This window comes from Oscarella lobularis, chromosome 13 (genome assembly GCF_947507565.1).
Source record: "Oscarella lobularis chromosome 13, ooOscLobu1.1, whole genome shotgun sequence".
Lineage (NCBI taxonomy): Eukaryota > Metazoa > Porifera > Homoscleromorpha > Homosclerophorida > Oscarellidae > Oscarella > Oscarella lobularis.
The window spans coordinates 439947-461435 of record NC_089187.1 but is presented as its reverse complement, the minus strand read 5'-3'; the positions used below and the strand labels follow the sequence as shown (position 1 = coordinate 461435).

Here is a 21489-nt window from a genome sequence, read left to right as displayed (position 1 = left end):
GATCTATGGGAGCAGCTGAGTGACGTCGAAGACGGTAAACCGCCGAAGAAGAATATCACGCTTGTCGCTCCCTGGCCCAAGCTCGGCGCCGCGCGATACGACAACGAAACGGGAAAGGTTATTTATTCTGGAAAGCCGGACGTCTACGGAACGGATGCCGTTCACTACGAAGTATGCGACACGGAGTCGTCGTGCAGTCGCGGGACTCTCGTCGTCGTCGTCGACGACGTGAACGATTCGCCGACGGCGGAGAACTTTTTGCACGACTCGCCGGAGGACGACTACGATTTAATCGCCATCTATCCGCACGTCGCCGACAGCGAAACGCTTCCGTTCGACGTCGTCGAGAAACTTCGCATATCGATTCGGGATCCGCTCGACGGTGCCTACGTCGATAGCCTGGTCACGGCGCGAGGCGGCGAACTGAAGGTCTATCACGCGCACGGCATCATTACCTATCTTCCCGGGGAAGACTTCGTGGGGTCGGATAATTTCACCTACGCCGTGTGCGATTTGTGCGACGCGCGACGCAACGTCGAACTCGGGCGCGTCGCGCTCGACGTGCCATCGTGTGTTCAGCAGATCGTCGAGAACAAAGGGAGTCTTTTCCGACCTAATAGCGATATTCGAATCGCCTGCGCCGAAGCGACCGTTCAGATTCGCGTCGGCAGCGTGAACGACGTGCCGCAGGTGCGCGACATGTCCGCAGTGAGCCACGATCATCAACCGGTCGTTCTCGAACCGTTCGGCGATCGCACGTTTTTCGCCAATTCGTCGTTTACTGTGTACGATCGCGACGACGAGCAGGCGCTCGACGTTCAAAGAGCCACGCTGAATGAGACTGTCTACGGCGTTTTCGCGCACACCGATATCGACGTGAGTCATCTCGCCGTCGTCGAACCGATGCCGTCTGGTGGCAACGCCGTCGTGCAGATGAACGGCGATCGAGCCAGTTTTCTCTACTCGCCGTCGGCTTCGTTCAAGGGATACGATTCTTTTGGATTCGAGGTGTGCGATCGACGTTCGGCGTGCAGCAAGGCCATCGTTCGCATTCACGTCACCGCCGACGGGCCTTTGATCGTGCGAGTCGTCGCCGACGGCGGCGTCGACGCAAGCGGATTCGACACCGATTCGAAATTTTCGCGTACCGATACGATTTTAATTGAATTTGCGGAAGACACGAATATGCCGCCCGGCGTCGGCATTGGAAACGAGTTTTTCACGACGGACGTCGATCAGCTGATTGACTTCGGGCCGTCGTTTATAAACACGAGACAGGTGAAAGAGCGCTACGTGGGGACGTGGCTCGATCGGCGCCGTCTGCGCATAGCGATCATCGACGAAGGGTATCCTCAACCGGAGGTAAAAGTGGGCGCGTGGAGAATCAGCATCAAGCCGAACGGCCCTTGCGGCGGCTTCGGATCCGATCACCAACAGCTGAGCGAAAACGAAATAAGTCGATTCTGTCTTCTCAACGCCGCCGGCGATTCTCTGCACAGCAACGCTTCGTCGCCGGTTTTGGAAGGCGATTGGGGTAATCGTCTCCCCGCCGTTCAGACGGTGACGATCAACAACGTCGTCGTCGGCGGCACGGGAGTGTCCGAGACGTACCTCGGCGAAGAGAGCGACATACATCTTTATTTCAAGCCGCCCTTTTCGCACTCCCAATTCGAAGAGTACTGCGACACGAACGTAAACGAAATCCTAGACGTGGAGTTTCTCTTGGGCGAAGGCGGCTACGCTAGCGTCGTCGGTTGCTCGCAGTTGCTCGCCGACGGCACGGACGCGAACGATCTCTACCGAGACTCCATGACCGAAGGGGGAACGGGAACGGGAACGGAGACGGAGGACGTCAGCATCGAAGCGCGAAAGCGACGCGAAACCGGCGACGAAACAACGTTGACCGTCCTGCCCGTCGTTTCGAAAATGGCTCTGCGAGTGCAGGCGACGTCGGCGTCGTTCGATACGAGCAAACCGGAGATACTTCAAAACAGAATTAAAATGTCTGTGAAAAATTCGACTATTGTACGGATCGTCACAGGCAAAACGGGCACCGATCCGGCTCTAGCACTCGATTACAGTAGCAAATTGTCGGCCAGCTCGTCGGATCTCTACTGGGAGCACGATGATACGAAAACACCCAGGATTCTCTCGCAATTCGCTCTCGGAAATATCGCCAACGCCAACGGCGTTTTCAGCGTTGGAGATACGATTGTCGTGAGATTCAACGTGCCGACTAATCAGCCTCCGATTGCATCGAAAGAGGAGATCGATCTCATTTTCTCTTTCGTGCCGAGTCTCGGCGTGTCGTACACGGGCCGTTGGATTAATTCGTCCGCTTTGGAACTGTCGATATTAGCTGTCGACGTCGATTCGATCAATCCGCCGTCGATGCAGAATTTTCGATTCGAGTTTCGTCCTAACACGCTGCGAAACGGCGAACCTTTGGAAGTGGGAAACGCGGAGATTCCAACGGACAAGCCACACTGCATCGGCGTAAACGTGTGCAGTTATTCAGGCGAAACGACGAGAGGTATTTGCTCGACGGATTCCTTGTCTTGCCGAGCGACAGGAGTGTACTATTTATCTATCGCTCCTATCGTCGAACCTCTTTCGCCGTTTCCGTGGTGGTGGATTGTCCTTGCTGTTGTCGTCGTCGTCGTTATAATTGCCGTCACCGTCTACGTCAGCCATCATTACTATAAGAAAAAGATGGATAGAAAGGAAGCGCTTCGAGTCGTTCGACGTTGGAGAAAGGACAAAACGGCGCCGGGTAAAGAAGCCGAGCCGCGCGATTCGATCGCGACGAAAGGCAATCAGCCGTGGCAAAGACCCCCGATGCAGATGGAAATGCGAGTCAATCCCGATCCTTTCCAGCATCTGCCCGAAGTCGCTGGACGGGGAGACGAAACGGGTCGTCGCAGTATCCAGTCTCCGCCGCCGTCGTTCACGCCTCGAGCTCGACCGAGCATTCTATCAGCGCCGGATCCGACCATGTTTAGCCCACCGGCGTCTCGATCTCCTATCCAGCCCTTGCCGCCTATTTCGGAGAGAGAAATTCTGCCAAGCGACCAATCGTCGCCCACTTCGCCGTCGTCTCCAGTGGGAAGAGTTTCTTTGCCGGGGAGACGGCAAATTAGCCTGCCACCTCTGCGTCCCGCCGCGCAGGCCGCCGGCACCGTAGTCCTTCCGCCGCTTCGCGATCGTGTTCTGCCGACGATGAGAAGTCCAACGTCGCCGTCGAGTCCGGCGAGTTTTCCCGGCGGTGCCATTCGACGTCATCTGCCTCGTCAACTGGAGCCGCTCGGCGTGTCGCCGGCTCGTCTTCCTCCCGTTGAATCGGACGATCACGGAGAATCGGATAGCAGCGCTGGACGAAGATTTCAGCCGAGTAAGAGAGTCAAAACAGTGGCGGAATCGGCGTCTTCGGCTGAAGAGGATAGCGCTCCCGCTGCTCGTAGTCCTACGCGCGTGATGCCGTCTTTCACTCGACCTCTTCCAGTGGGCCAAGCTGGCGGCTTGTCGGCTCCGGCGATGCCGAGAACGATTTCCGGCGGGGGTCCGTTTTCTCGTCGGCCATCGAACGATCCGTTTAGTATTCCATCTGTCAGATCGCCTTCGGTGTCGCAACGTCGCCCTCTGCCGCAATTTCCGAAACGTCCTAGTCTTCCGCTGAAGACGGTTTCGTCGAAGGCGGAAGAAGAAAAAGAAACGGAACAGCAATCGCCTGAGTAGACCATGAAGCAGCACTCTCTGCACGTTTTAATCGTTTTTCTTTGTGCTCTTACGTTTCATATTTTGTATGGTAAATCGTGTCTACTATTCCTCGAGCTTCGACGGCGACGCGGATCGTCTAAAGTCTTTCGAACGCGTTCAGTGCAAAATGTTTCTAGCGCGCGTCTTAGCCGTCCGCGCAGGCTGTGAGAGAATTTACCACACGTTCAAGTTCTGCATTTTATTTTCACACATCGCTTTACATTCATGCAGTGCTAAAAAAATCCTAAATCTACACGTCCAACGTATCTTTCCTTTTGTCGATCTTTGGCGATATTGCCGCCGTCGCTCACGACCTGTGTCGAAGCGGCGCGCGTTCGGCGATCAAGTCTTCGAAAAGAGCGCCGTTATTCTTCGTTGCGCGACCTAAAAAAGAAATCCTATTCGAAGCGGCGCGCGTTCGGCGATCGAGTCTTCAAAAAGAGCGCCGTTTTTCTTCGTTGCGCGACCTAAAAAAGAAATTCTATTAGTCACTGTCAAATAATCGTTGTACGTACCTTTTGGTTGCGTCCGTATTAGCGCTATCCAGGCTACACCGCGTGGAGGTTCGGACGCTTCGTAGCCCAGGGAAGTCTTCGCAAAGCGATGACTCCCTTCCAAAAAGTTTCGGGCGAGTTGCGACTTCCTCGGCCCCCCCAATCAGTATCCGCCTGGACGAGTAGTCGGTCCCTAATACCGAGTCCCCCGGCGCGACGATACCTGACCACATTGGTAAGCACAAGGCTAAGAACCAGGGCTTCTGGGTTGGAGAACGGCCGACCACTGTTTGTAGAGGCCGACAAGAAAGACAGTGCAATGCCGAAAAGACTTCACCTGAGCCGGATCATCCTCGGTCTAATCGTGCTATCGGGTGAGACAAGTGCCGGCAACCAGGCCATAAATGAACACCCCCTCCAAGCCGTAACCGCTCGAGCCTAGCGCGGTTCGTGCTTGTTAGCAACAATAAGACCTAAGCGATCGTTTCGCCCAGTGCGCGCACCGAGGCCGAAGCCCCCCTTCGCCCTGCCTACGGGCTCCGGCACGGATTATCCGTGGGCCACGCTGATCCGCCAATCCAGTCTTGCCTTTTGCCTTCCCCCGAGCCGGTCCGTTCAAGGACGAGACGCAGCGAACCGCGAAACATCCACCCTCAGCCGCAACTGAAGGAAAATCGGTGTGCACTTCGCTTTTGAGCAGCGTAGCTCCGCCCAGCGCGCTCATTCGTCCGTTGAGATCACGTGGGGTCTACCTGGCGCTCTCATTGGTCCGAGAAATGCAAGGCGCGAAAAGCAACCGGTTTGAATACCGGTTTGACCTGTATTCCTGTCGGCAGCCAAGTCAGCAATTTATTTTTGGCAATGAAGTGACGCAATAGACGCATCGTCATCGAACCCAAGATGGCGAAGAACGCCTCGTGGACGCCTTTCTTCTTCTTCATTTCGTCTTGCCTCGCTTCGTCCAACGTAACTTCGAAATGATTATCGGTGCACGTGTCAAGTAGGTCTAGCACGTTAACGTCGTACGAAAAAATGGCCGCCGAACTTTTCTCTGAATTCGACGCGTCCGCTTGCGTGCCTCGCGTGCCATTTCTCGATCGCTACTTCACTCGGGCGTATGCAGTTGGTTCGAGCAGCCTTTGTAGCGAGAGCACGCAGCGATCGATACTTTTTCCACGTAGACACGAAGGATCGTCTCGACGAAGACACCTGCGTTCTACAGCATTCCAACAAGTAAGCTCTCAAATATCGAACTATTTTCGAACTCTACTCATCGTGTTTAGAATGTGCGTAATATGCCTGGCTCCCTCTCATCCCATCGTGACTTCTCCCTGTCGAAAAGTTCTCAAAGTCGACTACAAGATCAGCGAGAGTACGGACCGAACGGCAAACGTAGTGAAAGGAAAACGAAAAAGTAGGCTCTAGTACATGCAGAGTACAATAGACGACTTTTTTTTTCTGCTAAGGAGGTGCACAGTGGCTTAATCCCTTATCTCCCCTTTGCATTATAACCTGTGATGATGGATCACAGTACACGGTCTATAGGCAAGTTGATTCGACTTCTTGATACATGGGTAATGATTGTTGTTTTTTTCTTTGTAGCTGTATCAGAGGTAGTCTTCTCGAAGTAAACGATCAGTTGACGTCGTGTCCAGATCTCGTTAGAACCAAGGTGCGAGACAAAGGAATTCGATCAATAACGTAGACTTTTATCTCATCTAGACGCTGATGGAAGGATACATAGCGGTCGTTGCTCCAAAGAAAGCGGAAAGCGACACCGTACTCGCGCAATTGAAAACGGAAAGCGAATACGTGGGGCACTGCAAAATTCGAGCTCATCGTGTGACGTGAGTTGGTTTTCTTCGAGTGAGGAAACCGTTTTTGACGATTTCTCGTAGAAAAACCTGAGATATTTTTCTATTCGAATGGTTGCTATAGCATTTTCTCCCAGCTAATCAGTTCGCCAAATTAATTTGATATATGTACATGTACGCGCTCGCCAAGCAGTCATCGCAATGCTACGGAATTTAGGTAAATGTCCCCTCCCGGCTCCGGTGACGTCATTTTCTGCAACGCAAATAAAAGCCCACAATCGAGTACGAACTTGCTCAGTTCGCAACTTTGATGACTGGGCTTACATTGGCCTTGCTCGCTCTTGCAAGCGGTTTTCTGCCTCACGCCGAGTCGTGGTGGTGGGGGCGGGGGCGATCTCCTCCAAGAAGCTGTAAGAAGTCTGATTCTCTGAGACTCGGTTGTGGAAGATTCTGTTTTGTCTAGATTCTTGCCCTTCGCTTCGCGATCCGCCCAATGGGCACGTCCAGTTGGGCTACGGAAGCAGCGGGGGCTACTACGGATGCAGAACGGCGTACTACGTGTGCGACGACGGCTACGCCCTGCACGGCTCATCGCATCGCGCCTGCTGTCATGGCCAGTGGAACGGCGCTCAAGTGAAGTGTCTTCAAGGTACGAACACATTTCTTGGCAACCGAAGAGACATCTAATTGTATCGATCATAGACGGTCAGTGGGGGGGCTGGACTGAGTGGACTGCCTGTTCACGAACGTGCGACAGTGGAACGCAGCAACGGACACGCAAGTGCGATAGCCCACCTCCAGAGCCCGAAGCCAGAGACTGCCAAGGAGCGGACATAGAAAAAAGAGACTGCTTTCTGGAACCTTGTTCAGGTATCGGGGCCATGTTAAATAATTCAATACTAATCCGGTGTCTCTAGAGTGTGATGTTACTGAGCTGAGAGGCCCCGTTCGCGTTCATCTTGGCCACAAAGGAGATACCGCGTATTTGAGTTGTCCGAACGGCTTTGTGCCTTCTGGAAATCAAGTTCGCACGTGCGACTCGACGAGCAAAACGTGGGACGAAGAACTTTTTACCGCGTTGCCCTGTCGACAACGTAAGATCTATTATTATATGGATTTTTTGCTATTGATTCTTGTGGGGGTCAGGGTGTCATCCTCTCGATGCTCCGGGGAACGGTTCCGTTCGTTTTGACGACGCGTCCGGAGCCGTCTATTTTTGCAACGAAGGATTCCGATTGGTCGGATCCGACGAGCGTCGATGCGTCGACGGAAGATGGACCGAAGTCGAGCCTATCTGCATTCCAACGTCTATCCCAATGGGTACGAAAACCGGTGCAATGTTCGTCCTACATTCATCTACTTTCTCTTCACAGGCGATCTCGTGGGAATTCATCCTGTTCTTTCTTTTGAGATGGGAGGCCACGCCGTCAACAGCCCCGTGTTTATAATGGGAGCAGCGAATGACAAACCAGCGTTGCGATCTGTTTTTTTCTACTATCGTACCCTGAATCGCCGGAGTAGAGGCGTCGTTTCGCTCAGAGTTCAGCTCTTGCGCGTATTCGACGGTGGTCAGACAAGGCCAGTGGAGAAGCCGATATCTCTCAGATTACAGCCCTCGGCGGCGCCTGAGATTTTGACGCCCGTGTGCATTCAGCTATCGTCAAGACAACCCGAATTTTTTCGGAGTAGAATTGAATTGAAATTTACGGTACCTGACTCTAATACATTTGAAATAAGGAGACTAGACACCAGTCAAACCGACGTGTGCATAAGTAGGAGTTGAAAAGCAGCGAATGCATTATCTCTATTGTTCTTTTTTCTTAGCCAAGGAAGGCGAGTGTCCGTCCGCCTATTACGTTCATACCGAACAATGTGGAACCTATTGTCGACACGACGGCTCGTGTCCTGACGAGATGAAGTGCTGCAGTACGTCTTGCGGACTCGAGTGCGTTCGTCCACTCGGACGATTCTCGAAAGGAAGTAAAGGAGGTAAACATACTCAGTTTTCCGTCGTAGTGCACTTGAGTGTCTTTCTCTCACAGGCGAGCCGGCGATTGTCCCCCCTCCGTTGGACTGCTTGATCGACGGATCGTCTGGCGACTGCGGTTTCAAGAATTCTCCTTGCGGAAGCCAGCGTTGGTCATTGATCACCGGCGATCCACGACAGCCCAACGATACGTTCGAGTTGCCGCTTGCTGTCGCGCCAGGCGACAGATGCATCGTGGACGTTTGCGTCGAATGTCTCTATCGCAATTCTATCTTTGATACAACCAGAATGAAAATGCCGGCTGGTCCGACGAGAGCTCCTGGTCCTAAGGGTGCTCCGGGTCCTCCCGGTCCTAAGGGTGCTCCGGGTCCTCCCGGTCCTAAGGGTTCTCCGGGTCCTCCCGGTCTTCCCGGTCCTCCCGGTCCTCCCGGTCCTAAGGGTTCTCCGGGTCCTCCAGGTTTTCCAGGTCCGACTCCAAGAATAGGTAAACCAAATGACGTCTTGATTATCTCATTAATTTGTAAACGATTTTGGTTTAATGTAACTCAGTTTCTTTCTGCTTTGAGCCAAACCCTGAAGTTTCCTTTGTGTTTGGTACTATGGATTCTGATGTCGTTAGCTCCCAGCTGTATGACACGGTTTCATTTTCGGTCACCATGATTTCGGACGGCACCGATAATGCGAAGCATCACATCACCGTGTCACTCCGCTGTAAATTCAATGAGGATTTTCATATTTCCCTCGGTGACAGACTAGGCAGTGGTCGCTACACTGAATTCCATATTCCCAACTTTGACGGCAAGGGCAAAAGTGATGAATCCTTCAGCATTCATAATATAAATCAAATAATTCGCGATCAGTTTAACAATCACAGAATGTGCACTCAGTATGTCATCAAATTTCGAGTCGTTGCTAAGCTATTGCCCGCTTGCGTTACATCAATTACATTCACCGGAAAGTGAGACACCCGAGAGCGAGAAGGACATGATTCAGTGTTTGACAGTTGTGTGTGAAATTTGTGTCAATGTAACGTGTCGGTTTGCTTTCGAAATAATATGACAAGCCTAATCTCGTCACGTGAAGATCCGACTGAGTCCCGGATAGAAATCGAAAGATCGTTTTTCGCGTCCATGTCGTACCGCAACGAACGCGAAATACCGACCGGTCGCATTGCCGGCGTCTACTTCGCTCCGTTCGCGACCGACGAAGTCAAAGCCCTATCGGTAAAGGAGATAACGAATCCGACGACATTCGACGCGCTCCAGAATCCGAGTCTCCACGGCCTCTACGATCCGGCTCTCGGTCCCGTGAATCAGCACGAAGTGTCGCCAGCTCGCGCTCCACTGTCCCGGCCACGTGGGCCACATATCGCTTCCCCTCCCCGTCTATCATCCCTTCTTCTATCCCCTTCTAAACGTCGCCTGCCTGTGCTGCGATCGACTCCTCGTCGCCGACGAACAGCGTCGGGAAATTACTCATGGACCCTGTGAGTATTTTTCTATTTCTAGTGATACATTACCCGTTGACCTTGTGAGTAATTGTCTTTGAAATTATTAGTAGTGATATTACTCATGGACCTTGTGAGTAATTTTCTATTTCTAATTCAATTACTCGTGGACCCTGTAGTAGATGTAGTAGATGTAGTAGATGTAGTAGATGGTTCGAGCAGCCTTTGTAGCGAGAGCACGCAGCGATCGATACTTTTTCCACGTAGACACGAAGGATCGTCTCGACGAAGACACCTGCGTTCTACAGCATTCCAACAAGTAAGCTCTCAAATATCGAATGATTTTCGAACTCTACTCATCGTGTTTAGAGTGTGCGTAATATGCCTGGCTCCCGCTCATCCCATCGTGACTTCTCCCTGTCGAAAAGTTTTCAAAGTCGACTACAAGATCAGCGAGAATACGGACTGAACGGCAAACGTAGTGAAAGGAAAACGAAAAAGTAGGCTCTAGTACATGCAGAGTACAATAGACGACTTTTTTTTTCTGCTAAGGAGGTGCACAGTGGCTTAATCCCTTATCTCCCCTTTTGCATTATAACCCGTGATGATGGATCACAGTACACGGTTTATAGGCAAGTTGATTCGACTTCTTGATACATGGGTAATGATTGTTGTTTTTCTTTGTAGCTGTATCAGAGGTAGTCTTCTCGAAGTAAACGATAAGTTGACGTCGTGTCCAGATCTCGTTAGAACCAAGGTGCGAGACAAAGGAATTCGATCAATAAACAACGTAGACTTTTATCTCATCTAGATGCTGATGGAAGGATGCATAGCGGTCGTTGCTCCAAAGAAAGCGGAAAGCGACACCGTACTCGCGCAATTGAAAACGGAAAGCGAATACGTGGAGCACTGCAAAATTCGAGCTCATCGAGTGACGTAAGTTGGTTTTCTTCGAGTGAGGAAACCGTTTTGACGATTTCTCGTAGAAAAACCTGAGATATTTTTCTATTCGAATGGTTGCTATAGCATTTACCCCAGCTAATCAGTTCGCCAAATTAATTTATGTACATATACACGCTCGCCAAGCAGTCATCGCGCAATGCTACGGAATTTAGGTAAATGTCCCCTCCCGGCTCAAGTGACGTCGTTTTCTGCAACGCAAATAAAAGCCCACAATCGAGTACGAACTTGCTCAGTTCGCAACTTTGATGACTGGGCTTACATTGGCCTTGCTCGCTCTTGCAAGCGGTTTTCTGCCTCACGCCGAGTCGTGGTGGTGGGGGCGGGGGCAATCTCCTCCAAGAAGCTGTAAGAAGTCTGATTCTCTGAGACTCGGTCGTGGAAGATTCTGTTTTGTCTAGATTCTTGCCCTTCGCTTCGCGATCCGCCCAATGGGCACGTCCAGTTGGGCTACGGAAGCAGCGGGGGCTACTACGGATGCAGAACGGCGTACTACGTGTGCGACGACGGCTACGCCCTGCACGGCTCATCGCATCGCGCCTGCTGTCATGGCCAGTGGAACGGCGCTCAAGTGAAGTGTCTTCAAGGTACGAACACATTTCTTGGCAACCGAAGAGACATCTAATTGTATCGATCATAGACGGTCAGTGGGGGGGCTGGACTGAGTGGACTGCCTGTTCACGAACGTGCGACAGTGGAACGCAGCAACGGACACGCAAGTGCGATAGCCCGCCTCCGGAGCCCGAAGCCAGAGACTGCCAAGGAGCGGACATAGAAAAAAGTGACTGCTTTGTGGAACCCTGTTCAGGTATCGGGGCCATGTTAAATAATTCAATACTAATCCGGTGTCTCTAGAGTGTGATGTTACTGAGCTGAGAGGCCCCGTTCGCGTTCATCTTGGCCACAAAGGAGATACCGCGTATTTGAGTTGTCCGAACGGCTTTGTGCCTTCTGGAAATCAAGTTCGCACGTGCGACTCGACGAGCAAAACGTGGGACGAAGAACTTTTTACCGCGTTGCCCTGTCGACAACGTAAGATCTATTATTATATGGATTTTTTGCTATTGATTCTTGTGGGGGTCAGGGTGTCATCCTCTCGATGCTCCGGGGAACGGTTCCGTTCGTTTTGACGACGCGTCCGGAGCCGTCTATTTTTGCAACGAAGGATTCCGATTGGTCGGATCCGACGAGCGTCGATGCGTCGACGGAAGATGGACCGAAGTCGAGCCTATCTGCATTCCAACGTCTATCCCAATGGGTACGAAAACCGGTGCAATGTTCGTCCTACATTCATCTACTTTCTCTTCACAGGCGATCTCGTGGGAATTCATCCTGTTCTTTCTTTTGAGATGGGAGGCCACGCCGTCAACAGCCCCGTGTTTATAATGGGAGCAGCGAATGACAAACCAGCGTTGCGATCTGTTTTTTTCTACTATCGTACCCTGAATCGCCGGAGTAGAGGCGTCGTTTCGCTCAGAGTTCAGCTCTTGCGCGTATTCGACGGTGGTCAGACAAGGCCAGTGGAGAAGCCGATATCTCTCAGATTACAGCCCTCGGCGGCGCCTGAGATTTTGACGCCCGTGTGCATTCAGCTATCGTCAAGACAACCCGAATTTTTTCGGAGTAGAATTGAATTGAAATTTACGGTACCTGACTCTAATACATTTGAAATAAGGAGACTAGACACCAGTCAAACCGACGTGTGCATAAGTAAGTAGGAGTCAAAGACTATGACTGCAGTTCTATGCTCTTTTTTCTTAGCCAAGGAAGGCGAGTGTCCGTCCGCCTATTACGTTCAAACCGAGCAATGTGGAGCCTATTGTCGACACGACGGCTCGTGTCCTGACGAGATGAAGTGCTGCAGTACGTCTTGCGGACTCGAGTGCGTTCGTCCACTCGGACGATTCTCGAAAGGAAGTAAAGGAGGTAAACATACTCTCAGTTTTCCGTCGTAGTGCACTTGAGTGTCTTTCTCTCACAGGCGAGCCGGCGATTGTCCCCCCTCCGTTGAACTGCTCGGACGACGGATCGTCTGGCGACTGCGGTTTCAAGAATTCTCCTTGCGGAAGCCAGCGTTGGTCATTAGTCACCGGAGATCCACGACAGCCGGACGATACGTTCGAGTTGCCGCCTGCTGTTTCGCCAGGCGACAGATGCATCGTGGACGTTTGCGTCGAATGTCTCTATCGCAATTCCATCTTTGATACAACCAGAATGAAAATGCCGGCTGGTCCGACGGGAGCTCCCGGTCCTATTAGATGTAAGAGAGATGAACAGTGTCCTACGGCTCCAATATTACCAACATATATAACAGGTAAACCAAATGACGGCGTCTTGATTATCTCATTAACTTGTAAATGATTTTAAGGTAACTCAAAGGCTTTCTGCTTTGAGCCAAACTCTAGAGTTCCCTTTGTGTTTGGTACTATGGATTCCGATGTCGTTAGCTCCCAGTCCTATGACAAGGTTTCATTTTCGGTCTCAATGTATACGGACGGTACCAATAATGCGAAGCACCATATCACCGTGTCACTCCGCTGTAAATTCAATGATGATTTTCATATTTCCCTAGGCGATAGAGTTCGCAAAGGTTTCTACACTGAATATCATGTTCCCCCCAACTTTGACGGCGAGGGCTTAAGTGACGAACCCTTTGAAATTCCTGATATAAATCGAAAAATTCGCGAGCAGTTTAGCAATCACGGAATGTGCACTCAGTATGTCATCAAATTTCGAGTCGTTGCTGAGCTATTGCCCGCTTGCGTTACATCAATTACATTCACCGGAAAGTGAGACACCCGAGAGCGAGAATGACATGATTCAGTGTTTGACAGTTGTGTGTGAAATTTGTGTCAATGTAACGTGTCGGTTTGCTTTCGAAATAATATGACAAGCCTAATCTCGTCACGTGAAGATCTGTCCCGGATAGAAATCGAAAAGATCCTTTTTCGCGTCCATGTCGTACCGCAACGAACGCGAAATACCGACCGGTCGCATTGCCGGCGTCCACTTCGCCCCGTTCACGACCGACGAAGTCAAAGCCCTATCGGTAAAGGAGATAACGAATCCGACGACATTCGACGCGCTCCAGAATCCGAGTCTCCACGGCCTCTACGATCCCGCTCTCGGTCCCGTGAATCAGCACGAAGTGTGCACGACCTGTCGCCAGCTCGCGCTCCACTGTCCCGGCCACGTGGGCCACATATCGCTTCCCCTCCCCGTCTATCATCCCTTCTTCTATCCCCTTCTCAATCGACTTCTAAACGTCGCCTGCCTCTGCTGCGATCGACTCCTCGTCGCCGACGAACAGCGTAGGGAAATCGTCGCGCGCCTTCGCCGTCTCGACGCCGGACTTCTCGCGACGGACGACGAAAATTTCGACGGCGGCGACGACGAAAATAAAAATTCTGACGTAGATAATCACGTGACGAATACTGACGTAACTGGTCACGTGATCAAATCGACAGCCGAACAGAGCAAGAACATCGCCGAAGTTCGGCTCGGCATCGTGAAGGATTTTTTCAAGTCAACGCGAAAGTCGTTGAAGGGGACGTGCCGACGATGCGGCGCGCCGTTTCGAAAATTGAAAAAGGAGGGATGGAAGTTATTCTTGAAGCCGCTCGTCGCCTCGGAAGCGCGACAGTGGGCCAACGCGCGACGATCGTCGACAAAGAATGAAAGAAGTGACGATGACGACATCGATGACGACGACGACGACGACGACGACGGCGCTGTCTCGTCCTCCGTTTCATTTCGAGATGAATATGACATCGCCATGTCGACCGTCTATCTATCGCCTCTTCAAGTGCGCAAACACGTGCGTCGACTGTTTGAAAGCGACGGCGATCTTTTGTCTTTTCTCGTCGGTTGCGGCGGTGGCGGCGGCGGCGGCGGCGGCGGCGGCGGCGGCGGCGGCGCTCAATTCTTCCTCGACGTTCTTCTCGTGCCGCCGCCCAAGTTTCGACCGAGTTCGTTTTCGCGCGACATGCGCATTGATAATCCGCAGACGGCGAATTTGGCGTACGTTCTCAAGACGACGGGCGAGTTGAGGGACGTGCTACGAAACGAGAACCGTGAAGAAAGCGTCGACGACGATTCGGTGAAAAAGGTGCAATGCATTTTATATATATATATAGTGATCAAGCGTGTTGTTTAGGAAGATCCCAAAGCGGATAAAGTGTACCGATTGTGGATGACTCTTCAAGCGGACGTCGTCTGTTTTATGGACAGCGAAATGATGGGAAAAACCGTATCCGATCGCGGCATCGGCGTTCGGCAGGCACGATAGACAACATATCTAATTTTCATTTATTTATTTATTTTCCTTTTGCGTGTAGACGCTCGAAAAAAAGGAGGGTCTCTTTCGGAAGAACATGATGGGAAAGCGAGTCAACTTCGCCGCGCGCTCCGTCATCTCTCCCGATCCTTATCTCAAAGTCGACGAAGTTGGCATTCCTATGGTAAGGAGTCCGAAACGCACCCCGGGGGGGGCTCACGTCTCTCGTTCTCTCTCTAAGGTCTTCGCAAAGAAGCTCACGTATCCCCAAGGGGTAATGGATCACAACGTCGACGAACTTCGTCAAGCCATAATCAATGGCCCCGATAATTATCCCGGGTTCGTTTGACTTTTATTCGTTCGGGTTTTTTTTTTTGTGTGTTGCACGGCTTCGTTTCGTAGGGCTACGATGATCGAAATGGAGGACGGGTCGCTGGTGCGACTGAATGCGAAGTTTGCGAATAAGCGCGCCTCTTTGGCCAAACGACTTCTCGCTCCCCCTCTCACGTGGAATCCGTCTCATTTGAGAAAAAAGGTGGGAGACTTAGATGCGTTACGGTAGGATGATCTAAAGAATTTTCTGTTTTTCTAGGTGCACAGGCACTTGAAAAACGGAGACATGCTTCTGCTGAACCGTCAGCCCACGCTCCACAGGGCCAGCATCATGGGACACAGGGCACAAAACCGATATCTCCTTTTAATTATTTTGATCTTTTCGTTCTTTTCAGGCGAGAGTGCTGCCTGGCGAAAAGACTATTCGACTGCACTACTCCAATTGCAAGTCGTACAACGCCGACTTCGACGGCGACGAAATGAACGTTCACTTTCCTCAGAACGAATTGTGTCGTGCAGAAGTGAAAGAAATAGGTGAGAAGAGAGTCGAGAAAGAGAAGGACGCTTTTGATTCGCTCTTTTAATAATTAAACAGCGAGCTCCAACTATCAGTACCTCGTTCCCAAGGACGGTCGTCCGCTGGGCGGTCTCATACAAGATCACATAGTCTCCGCTGTTCTGATGATGATTCGAGGCCGATTTTTTTCGAGGCGAGCGAGATACTTGATTTTTATTTCGAAAGTCTATGTTGCTGTTTTTTTTTTCTCTTTCTAGAGAAGAATATCAGCAGTTGGTGTTCACCGCTTTGCCCGATTGCAGTCGACGAATACCGGTTTTGAGGCCGTGCATATTGAAGCCTCGGCGATTGTGGTCGGGCAAACAGGTTCGACGAAAGGCGACCATTTCGTCTCTTTTTTTATATAGATATAAGGGACGTATCGTAGGTGGCATCTACCGTTCTACTCGCGTTGATTCCCGATTCCACGAATAGAATCAATATGAACGGAAAGACGAAAATACCTCAAAATGCACGATATAAAAATCAGACACTCCCGGTCAATAGCATCGTTTCATATGAATATTATAGGGCTGGGCGGTAGGCATGTGTGACGACAGCATGTCCGAAGGCGAAGTCATAGTACGACAAGGAGAAATATTATCAGGAGTTCTCGACAAGGCGCAACTCGGTCCTTCCCAGTTCGGCTTGGTTCATTGCTGCTACGAGGTAGAGTCTTAGGAGGGGCGACTTGATAAAAAAAAATACATCGATTGCGAATTTTTCAGTTGTACGGCGGCAAAATGGCCGGGGGGCTATTGTCGGCGTACGCCAAGCTCTTCACGTCGTTCTTGCACTATCGCGGATTCACGCTCGGAGTCGAGGACATTCTCGTTCAGTCGGCTGTAAGCGAATTTTTCACCTTTATAAATATACTCACTCTCATCGTATTGTCTCCGCCTTTGATAGGGAAACGATAAAAGGAAACAGTTGATGAAGGACGCTTTGAAATCTGGTCCACGCGCGATAGCCAATGTACTGAAATTTTCGTTGCGATTTTCTTTCTCTCTCTCTATTCGATTCTTTTTGTATTCAGGCCTTCGCTTTGCCTGACGACTGCGACGACGGTCTTTATTCCGACACACGCAACGCTTTTTCTCTTTTGATTTTTTGTTTTGTTTTTAGACGCGATACGAGACCAATTTCGGAAAGCGCATCGCGCCGACGACGCCCATCTCATGAAAACTCTCGAATACGCCGTCAAATCGAAAGTGGACAAAATCACCAACGAAATCAACAAGTAAAAAGAAAAAAAAAGAATTACACGAAAACATTTATTTCCTCTTGCGCAGAGCCATCGTTCCGAACGGCCTCATCAAATCGTTTCCCCACAACGCTCTTCAGCTGATGATCCAAGCGGGCGCCAAAGGCTCGATGGTCAATTCGATGCAGATCTCCTGCCTCCTCGGTCAAATCGAATTGGAAGGCCGTCGTCCGCCACTGATGGCGAGCGGACGAAGTCTGCCAAGTTTTCGGCCCTACGATCCGTCGCCGAGAGCCGGCGGCTTCGTCGACGGTCGCTTCCTGACCGGAATACGACCGCAAGAGTATTTCTTTCACTGCATGGCTGGACGAGAAGTAAGAGAGAGAGAGAAGAGCTATAGACGCGTTTTTATATCGATTTCTTCTAGGGACTGGTGGACACGGCCGTCAAGACGAGTCGTAGTGGCTATTTACAGCGTTGTCTCATCAAGCATTTGGAAGCATTGAAAGTCGGATATGATTTAACAGTATGTATTGATTTTTTTACATATTGACGTGGACATGTCTCTCTGTGTTTTTCTTTTGAGGTTCGAGACGGCGACGGGTCCGTTGTCCAATTTCTCTACGGCGAAGACGGCTTAGACGTCGGCAAAACTCGCTGTCTCAAACCCGAGCAGTTTCCCTTCATGGTTCAAAACTACGACGCCTTTTTACCCCAGTGCAAAGCCGAAGCCATTCTCGAAGCGACGGACATACGCAAAGCGCCGCTTCGTCAGAGCAAGGCAAGCCGTCTCGATCGAGCGAACGACGACGATGTCAATACTCCGATTCGCGCGTACTTTAGGTTTGGAAGTGGATGCGACGTCGCGGAAGTGCCGTCAAGCGTAGTCGCTCGACGTCGTCGTTTCTCAACTACTCGACGAAACACCTGCCGGAATTCGCGCGACTATTGAACGACGATAAGGACGACGACGAGGACGATTGCAACGTGATGGGCCGATCGGCGTCCGAGCTGGCGATGATCAAATCCTGGTATCGTCTCATCGGTCCGGCGAGGGAGCAGTGAGTGGGAGAAAGAGACAAAGGAGACTAAAAAAACGACGTCTTTTAGATACGAACGGAACACGGTTCCGTGTCCCGATCCGTCGCTCTCCGTCTACCGACCCGATCGCTATTTCGGTTCGGTGTCGGAAAAATTGGCCGCTAACGTCGACGACTACGTGACGCGAAATCCGGACGGATTGCTTTGTTCGGCGAACGACGACGACGACGAGGAGGATGACGACGATAGTGGCGGTCCGCTATTGTATCACAAATTCGAGTCGATCATGCAACTGAAGTATATGAGAAGTTTGGCTGAACCCGGCGAAAGCGTCGGTATTCTCGCGTCTCAGGTAGAGATGACTCTGTAGTAGGTATCTATTTTTTTCTGGCGCGATTCGGAGTCCTTTTTTTTATAGTCTATTGGCGAGCCGTCGACGCAGATGACGCTGAATACTTTTCATTTTGCCGGTCGCGGCGAGATGAACGTCACGCTGGGAATTCCGCGTCTGCGGTAAAAAGTTCTTGAAAATGGAATGGGTGTTTTATATTTGGGAGTTTTTTATAGGGAAATTCTCATGGTTGCTAGCGCTTCGATTAAGACTCCCAGCATGGAAGTTCCGTTTCGATGCGGCGAGGCGTCCGATGAGGAGAAGCGTCGCATGGTGGGACAACTTAATTTCGTCGCTTTGTCTCAAGTAGTATAAGTGCATAGAGGGGATGAAATGGTGCAACTGTATTTTGGGCAGGTTTTGAAAAAGATTGAAGTGTGGGAATCGACTGTTCAAGAAGCCAGGACGCCACGGTTAAGATTGCTAGGAAAATCGAATTTTAATTAATTAATTAATTGTTTGCTTTCCAGCTGTCGGCAGTACAGGATTTTGTTGACCTTTAAAAATAATCACGATTTAATCGAGGTGGTGCATTGATTCAGTGGCGAGAAAATTGACGAAAACGTCTTTGTTTTTTTTTTCTGATAGAGTTCTGTCACCGTGTCATTGGAACGGATCTTGGCGTTCGCGGAGAACTCTGTCGTTGACCGAATCGTGCGCGGCGTGGAGAAGCACATCAAAATGGAAAATAAAAGACGGTAAAGGTTTTAGGAAGAGAGATGCTGTACCGTGCGTCATATACTTTTGTTAGTCTAAGCGCTTTCGAAGAATCTGGCGATAGTAAAAGACTAAAGGACGGTGACGGTAAGAACCATAGATTTAGGGACTTTTAAGGCTCAATACTCGTCTCTCAGAAAATCCTAAAAGTGACGAAAAAGACGACGACGACGACGACGACGACGACGAAGATTCTGACGTCGACGTCGGTGACGACGCCGGCGCGACCGAGACGAAAAGACGACAGCAATCGCGTCAGGTAAGCGAACGAACAAGGAGTTTTCTCCGTCGAGACGTCGTCTCCGTCTCCATCTAAAGCTCGCTTCCTACGACGCTCCCGACGAAGAGGACGAGGTGGAGGACCAAGGAGACGAGAAATCTGACGTCAGCGACGACGATTCGACCGAGAGCAATGACGGAAGTTCGATAAAACGAGACGGCGCCCGGCGCCAAGATAACGACTCCTCCTCGGACGAAGACGAGTCGGAATGGGTTCCAGCACCGAAGCAGAAGAAGAAACAGGCGACGCGTAAAGAGGTGAACAGACGCACACGTATTTTGACAAATGAGATGATATCTTTTCTTTAGCCGAGGGCAGGTCGATGCATTGTTGCGTTGGAGTGTGACGTCAAAAAAGCGACGTGCGAAATGACACTTCGGGTAGATTTTTTCTTGTAGAATAATTTTTTTTCGACTCGTTTCTTTTTTTTTCTAGTTTCCGTTGCGTGGTAGCAAAGTCATGATGGTGGCCTTCATTCGGAAACTAGCTGAACGGGTGAGAGAGCGCGCTGGAGAATTTAAATTCAGGCGATACCGTTTTTTTTGCGCTCACAGGCTGTCGTTTACGAGGTGCCCGGAATAAAGCGCTGCTTCGTCAGAGAGACGAACGACAAGCAAGTACTCACGACCGAAGGAGTCAATATTCACGTGAGATTATTATTATTATTATTCAAAGTTTCTTCTGAAAATTATATGTCTATTTAGGAAATATGGCGCTACGCGGATATTTTGGATATGAATCGGCTCTATTCGAACGACATTCACGCCGTCGCCAAGACGTACGGTATCGAGGCGGCGAGACGAACTCTTATCAAGGCAAAGCGATAGACGATAGGCAGCACGTACAATATTTTCCCCCATTCTATAGGAAGTCGAATCTGTCTTCAAAGTCTACGGAATCGACGTCGACCCTCGGCACTTATCGCTCATAGCCGACTACATGACATTCTCGGGCGCCTATCGGGCGTTCAATCGACTCGGGATGGAGACGAATACGTCGCCCTTTCAGAAGATGAGCTTCGAGACGTCGATTCAATTTTTGAAGAGCGTCGTGCTCGCCGGCGAAGTCGACGGAATCGAGTCGCCGTCGTCGGCACTTGTTTGCGGTCGGATCGTTCCCGTGGGAACGGGCTGCTGCGAGCTGCGGCATCTGTTGACTGTGTGAAGTAAAAAATGATTGATTTGCTTGATAATTGAATGCTCTGTCTTCTTTTATAATCGAAGTCGTGTTTAGAGCCAGTTGTCATTTATTGTCAATGGTCTTTGGATCGAGTGACTGGGTGGCAATTCATTATTCATGCAAACTATTTGTAGGCGATGACCTCTGCGCTCGCTCACGTGCTATATCACCCACCCAACCACCTAAGAAGAAGAAGAAGGGGGAAATGTCTAGCTTTCTTCTGAAGGCTTTCGTCATCATTGCATGCCTTGGCGCAATTTCAGGTAGACTGAGTACGATGGTATATGTATCCATGATTCAGCCACGCCCTTTGCAGCCTCTCTGACGATCGCGCACGGCCGAGTACAAATCATTGGTCGTAGAGGCAGAATTTCGGTGGCTCGTTGCACGTGCGATCCTGGTTGGATAATGGCTGGTCGGAGATACGTGAAAGTTTGGACGGTGAATGGTAGGGCGCGCACCTGGCCATCTCTTCCCGTCTGCGAGCCAGGCGGTAAGCGCAGATTTGAATTGCGGCACGCGTTGGGCCATCAAAACGTTTCTAGAAAACATTGGCTGCAACGATTTGACCAAGCCTTCCAATGGTGACGTGAATCTTTACGAACACAATCAAATTGCTCGCTATCGTTGCAAAAGTACTCTGTTTCGTCTCATGAGAGGCAGCGAACGCAGAAAGTGCATCGAGAACAAAGTCTGGAGCGGCACGGAGCCCGAGTGTGTTGCTTGGAGTATGTCATAAATGAGGGGTCGAAATAATTAATTAATTAAATTTTTAATTACTTTTTTGCGTGCAGAGGGTCGCTGTGACAAAAATGCGATTCGAGAGCCCAAATACGGAAAACTATTTTTTGTCAGCGAGAAGGTGGTCAGGTACAGGTGCTACAAGGACGGTGAAATGCGAGCTTTTTACTGCAATGAGCGTATGGGGAAGTGGACGGGACAAGCCCTTTGTCCTTTTACGGGAAAATGATCTGACTAACTGACGCGGCGGCCGCCACATTTGTGTTTGTTTTTTTTTCGTTTCAGTGTTTGAGTCTTAATTTTTTATCCGGGC

The 21489-nt window shown here is 50.6% G+C and overlaps 5 protein-coding genes across 6 annotated transcripts in view; all 5 read left to right on the top strand.

Annotated features, from left to right (window-relative positions):
• Positions 1-3830, top strand: part of LOC136194666 (uncharacterized) — a gene marked incomplete in the record, with an annotated part of 21156 nt that extends 17326 nt beyond the window's left edge. Inside the window, 1 exon segment of the mRNA XM_065983863.1 lies at positions 1-3830. Within this exon segment, the coding sequence (XP_065839935.1) occupies positions 1-3735 (3735 nt within the window).
• Positions 3831-5250: 1420 nt separating this feature from the next.
• LOC136194992 (protein Abitram-like) lies at positions 5251-6241 on the top strand. Its single transcript, XM_065984258.1, has 7 exons — positions 5251-5376; positions 5432-5483; positions 5534-5664; positions 5717-5795; positions 5853-5922; positions 5973-6097; positions 6149-6241. Exons 1-7 carry the CDS (start codon positions 5283-5285, stop codon positions 6156-6158), a joined length of 561 nt encoding a protein of 186 aa, XP_065840330.1. The 5' UTR covers positions 5251-5282; the 3' UTR covers positions 6159-6241.
• Positions 6160-9119, top strand: LOC136194981 (uncharacterized). The gene is made up of 10 exons (XM_065984240.1): positions 6160-6232; positions 6282-6474; positions 6528-6713; positions 6767-6934; positions 6982-7158; positions 7211-7384; positions 7438-7836; positions 7889-8053; positions 8107-8535; positions 8601-9119. Exons 2-10 carry the CDS (start codon positions 6375-6377, stop codon positions 9011-9013), a joined length of 2211 nt encoding a protein of 736 aa, XP_065840312.1. The 5' UTR covers positions 6160-6232; positions 6282-6374; the 3' UTR covers positions 9014-9119.
• A 39-nt stretch (positions 9120-9158) lies between these two features.
• LOC136194982 (uncharacterized) lies at positions 9159-13357 on the top strand. 2 transcript variants are annotated; one of them, XM_065984242.1, is made up of 16 exons: positions 9159-9537; positions 9766-9817; positions 9868-9998; positions 10051-10130; positions 10186-10255; positions 10310-10434; positions 10485-10562; positions 10614-10806; positions 10860-11045; positions 11099-11266; positions 11314-11490; positions 11543-11716; positions 11770-12168; positions 12220-12384; positions 12440-12772; positions 12827-13357. In XM_065984242.1, the coding sequence occupies exons 8-16, from the start codon at positions 10707-10709 to the stop codon at positions 13249-13251; spliced, it is 2127 nt and encodes a 708-aa protein (XP_065840314.1). In that variant the 5' UTR covers positions 9159-9537; positions 9766-9817; positions 9868-9998; positions 10051-10130; positions 10186-10255; positions 10310-10434; positions 10485-10562; positions 10614-10706; the 3' UTR covers positions 13252-13357. The 2 variants fall into 2 exon arrangements, with proteins under 2 accessions (XP_065840314.1, XP_065840315.1); XM_065984243.1 differs by lacking the exon at positions 9159-9537 and having other exon boundaries at positions 9735-9817; positions 10485-10806.
• Positions 13358-13382: 25 nt separating this feature from the next.
• Positions 13383-21488, top strand: LOC136194969 (DNA-directed RNA polymerase I subunit RPA1-like). Its single transcript, XM_065984227.1, has 36 exons — positions 13383-14566; positions 14615-14737; positions 14796-14918; positions 14976-15073; positions 15137-15269; positions 15327-15410; positions 15463-15601; positions 15663-15777; positions 15842-15950; positions 16012-16095; positions 16155-16292; positions 16352-16468; positions 16533-16598; positions 16660-16690; positions 16749-16863; positions 16916-17201; positions 17255-17353; positions 17414-17608; positions 17671-17888; positions 17938-18220; positions 18287-18381; positions 18436-18565; positions 18617-18672; positions 18730-18784; positions 18848-18957; positions 19011-19063; positions 19114-19235; positions 19295-19513; positions 19565-19636; positions 19692-19751; positions 19811-19903; positions 19961-20071; positions 20124-20698; positions 20752-20928; positions 20981-21163; positions 21230-21488. The coding sequence occupies exons 1-33, from the start codon at positions 13415-13417 to the stop codon at positions 20418-20420; spliced, it is 5181 nt and encodes a 1726-aa protein (XP_065840299.1). The 5' UTR covers positions 13383-13414; the 3' UTR covers positions 20421-20698; positions 20752-20928; positions 20981-21163; positions 21230-21488.
• Position 21489: the final 1 nt, after the last annotated feature.

What these genes read in the sequence shown, in the direction of transcription:
- LOC136194992 (XM_065984258.1), top strand. Translation starts at nt 5,283, where the DNA reads ATGGCCGCCGAACTTTTCTCTGAATTCGACGCGTCCGCTTGCGTGCCT. An exon ending in TCACAGTACACGGTCTATAG is followed by an intron (nt 5,796 to 5,852) that starts GCAAGTTGATTC and finishes TTTTCTTTGTAG; the next exon opens with CTGTATCAGAGGTAGTCTTC. An exon ending in CAGATCTCGTTAGAACCAAG is followed by an intron (nt 5,923 to 5,972) that starts GTGCGAGACAAA and finishes TATCTCATCTAG; the next exon opens with ACGCTGATGGAAGGATACAT.
- LOC136194981 (XM_065984240.1), top strand. Translation starts at nt 6,375, where the DNA reads ATGACTGGGCTTACATTGGCCTTGCTCGCTCTTGCAAGCGGTTTTCTG. An exon ending in GCGATCTCCTCCAAGAAGCT is followed by an intron (nt 6,475 to 6,527) that starts GTAAGAAGTCTG and finishes TGTTTTGTCTAG; the next exon opens with ATTCTTGCCCTTCGCTTCGC. An exon ending in CTTTCTGGAACCTTGTTCAG is followed by an intron (nt 6,935 to 6,981) that starts GTATCGGGGCCA and finishes CGGTGTCTCTAG; the next exon opens with AGTGTGATGTTACTGAGCTG.
- LOC136194982 (XM_065984242.1), top strand. Translation starts at nt 10,707, where the DNA reads ATGACTGGGCTTACATTGGCCTTGCTCGCTCTTGCAAGCGGTTTTCTG. An exon ending in TCAAACCGACGTGTGCATAA is followed by an intron (nt 12,169 to 12,219) that starts GTAAGTAGGAGT and finishes CTTTTTTCTTAG; the next exon opens with CCAAGGAAGGCGAGTGTCCG. An exon ending in ATTACCAACATATATAACAG is followed by an intron (nt 12,773 to 12,826) that starts GTAAACCAAATG and finishes AATGATTTTAAG; the next exon opens with GTAACTCAAAGGCTTTCTGC.
- LOC136194969 (XM_065984227.1), top strand. Translation starts at nt 13,415, where the DNA reads ATGTCGTACCGCAACGAACGCGAAATACCGACCGGTCGCATTGCCGGC. An exon ending in ACGAAGTTGGCATTCCTATG is followed by an intron (nt 14,919 to 14,975) that starts GTAAGGAGTCCG and finishes TCTCTCTCTAAG; the next exon opens with GTCTTCGCAAAGAAGCTCAC. An exon ending in CGTGCGAAATGACACTTCGG is followed by an intron (nt 19,637 to 19,691) that starts GTAGATTTTTTC and finishes TTTTTTTTCTAG; the next exon opens with TTTCCGTTGCGTGGTAGCAA.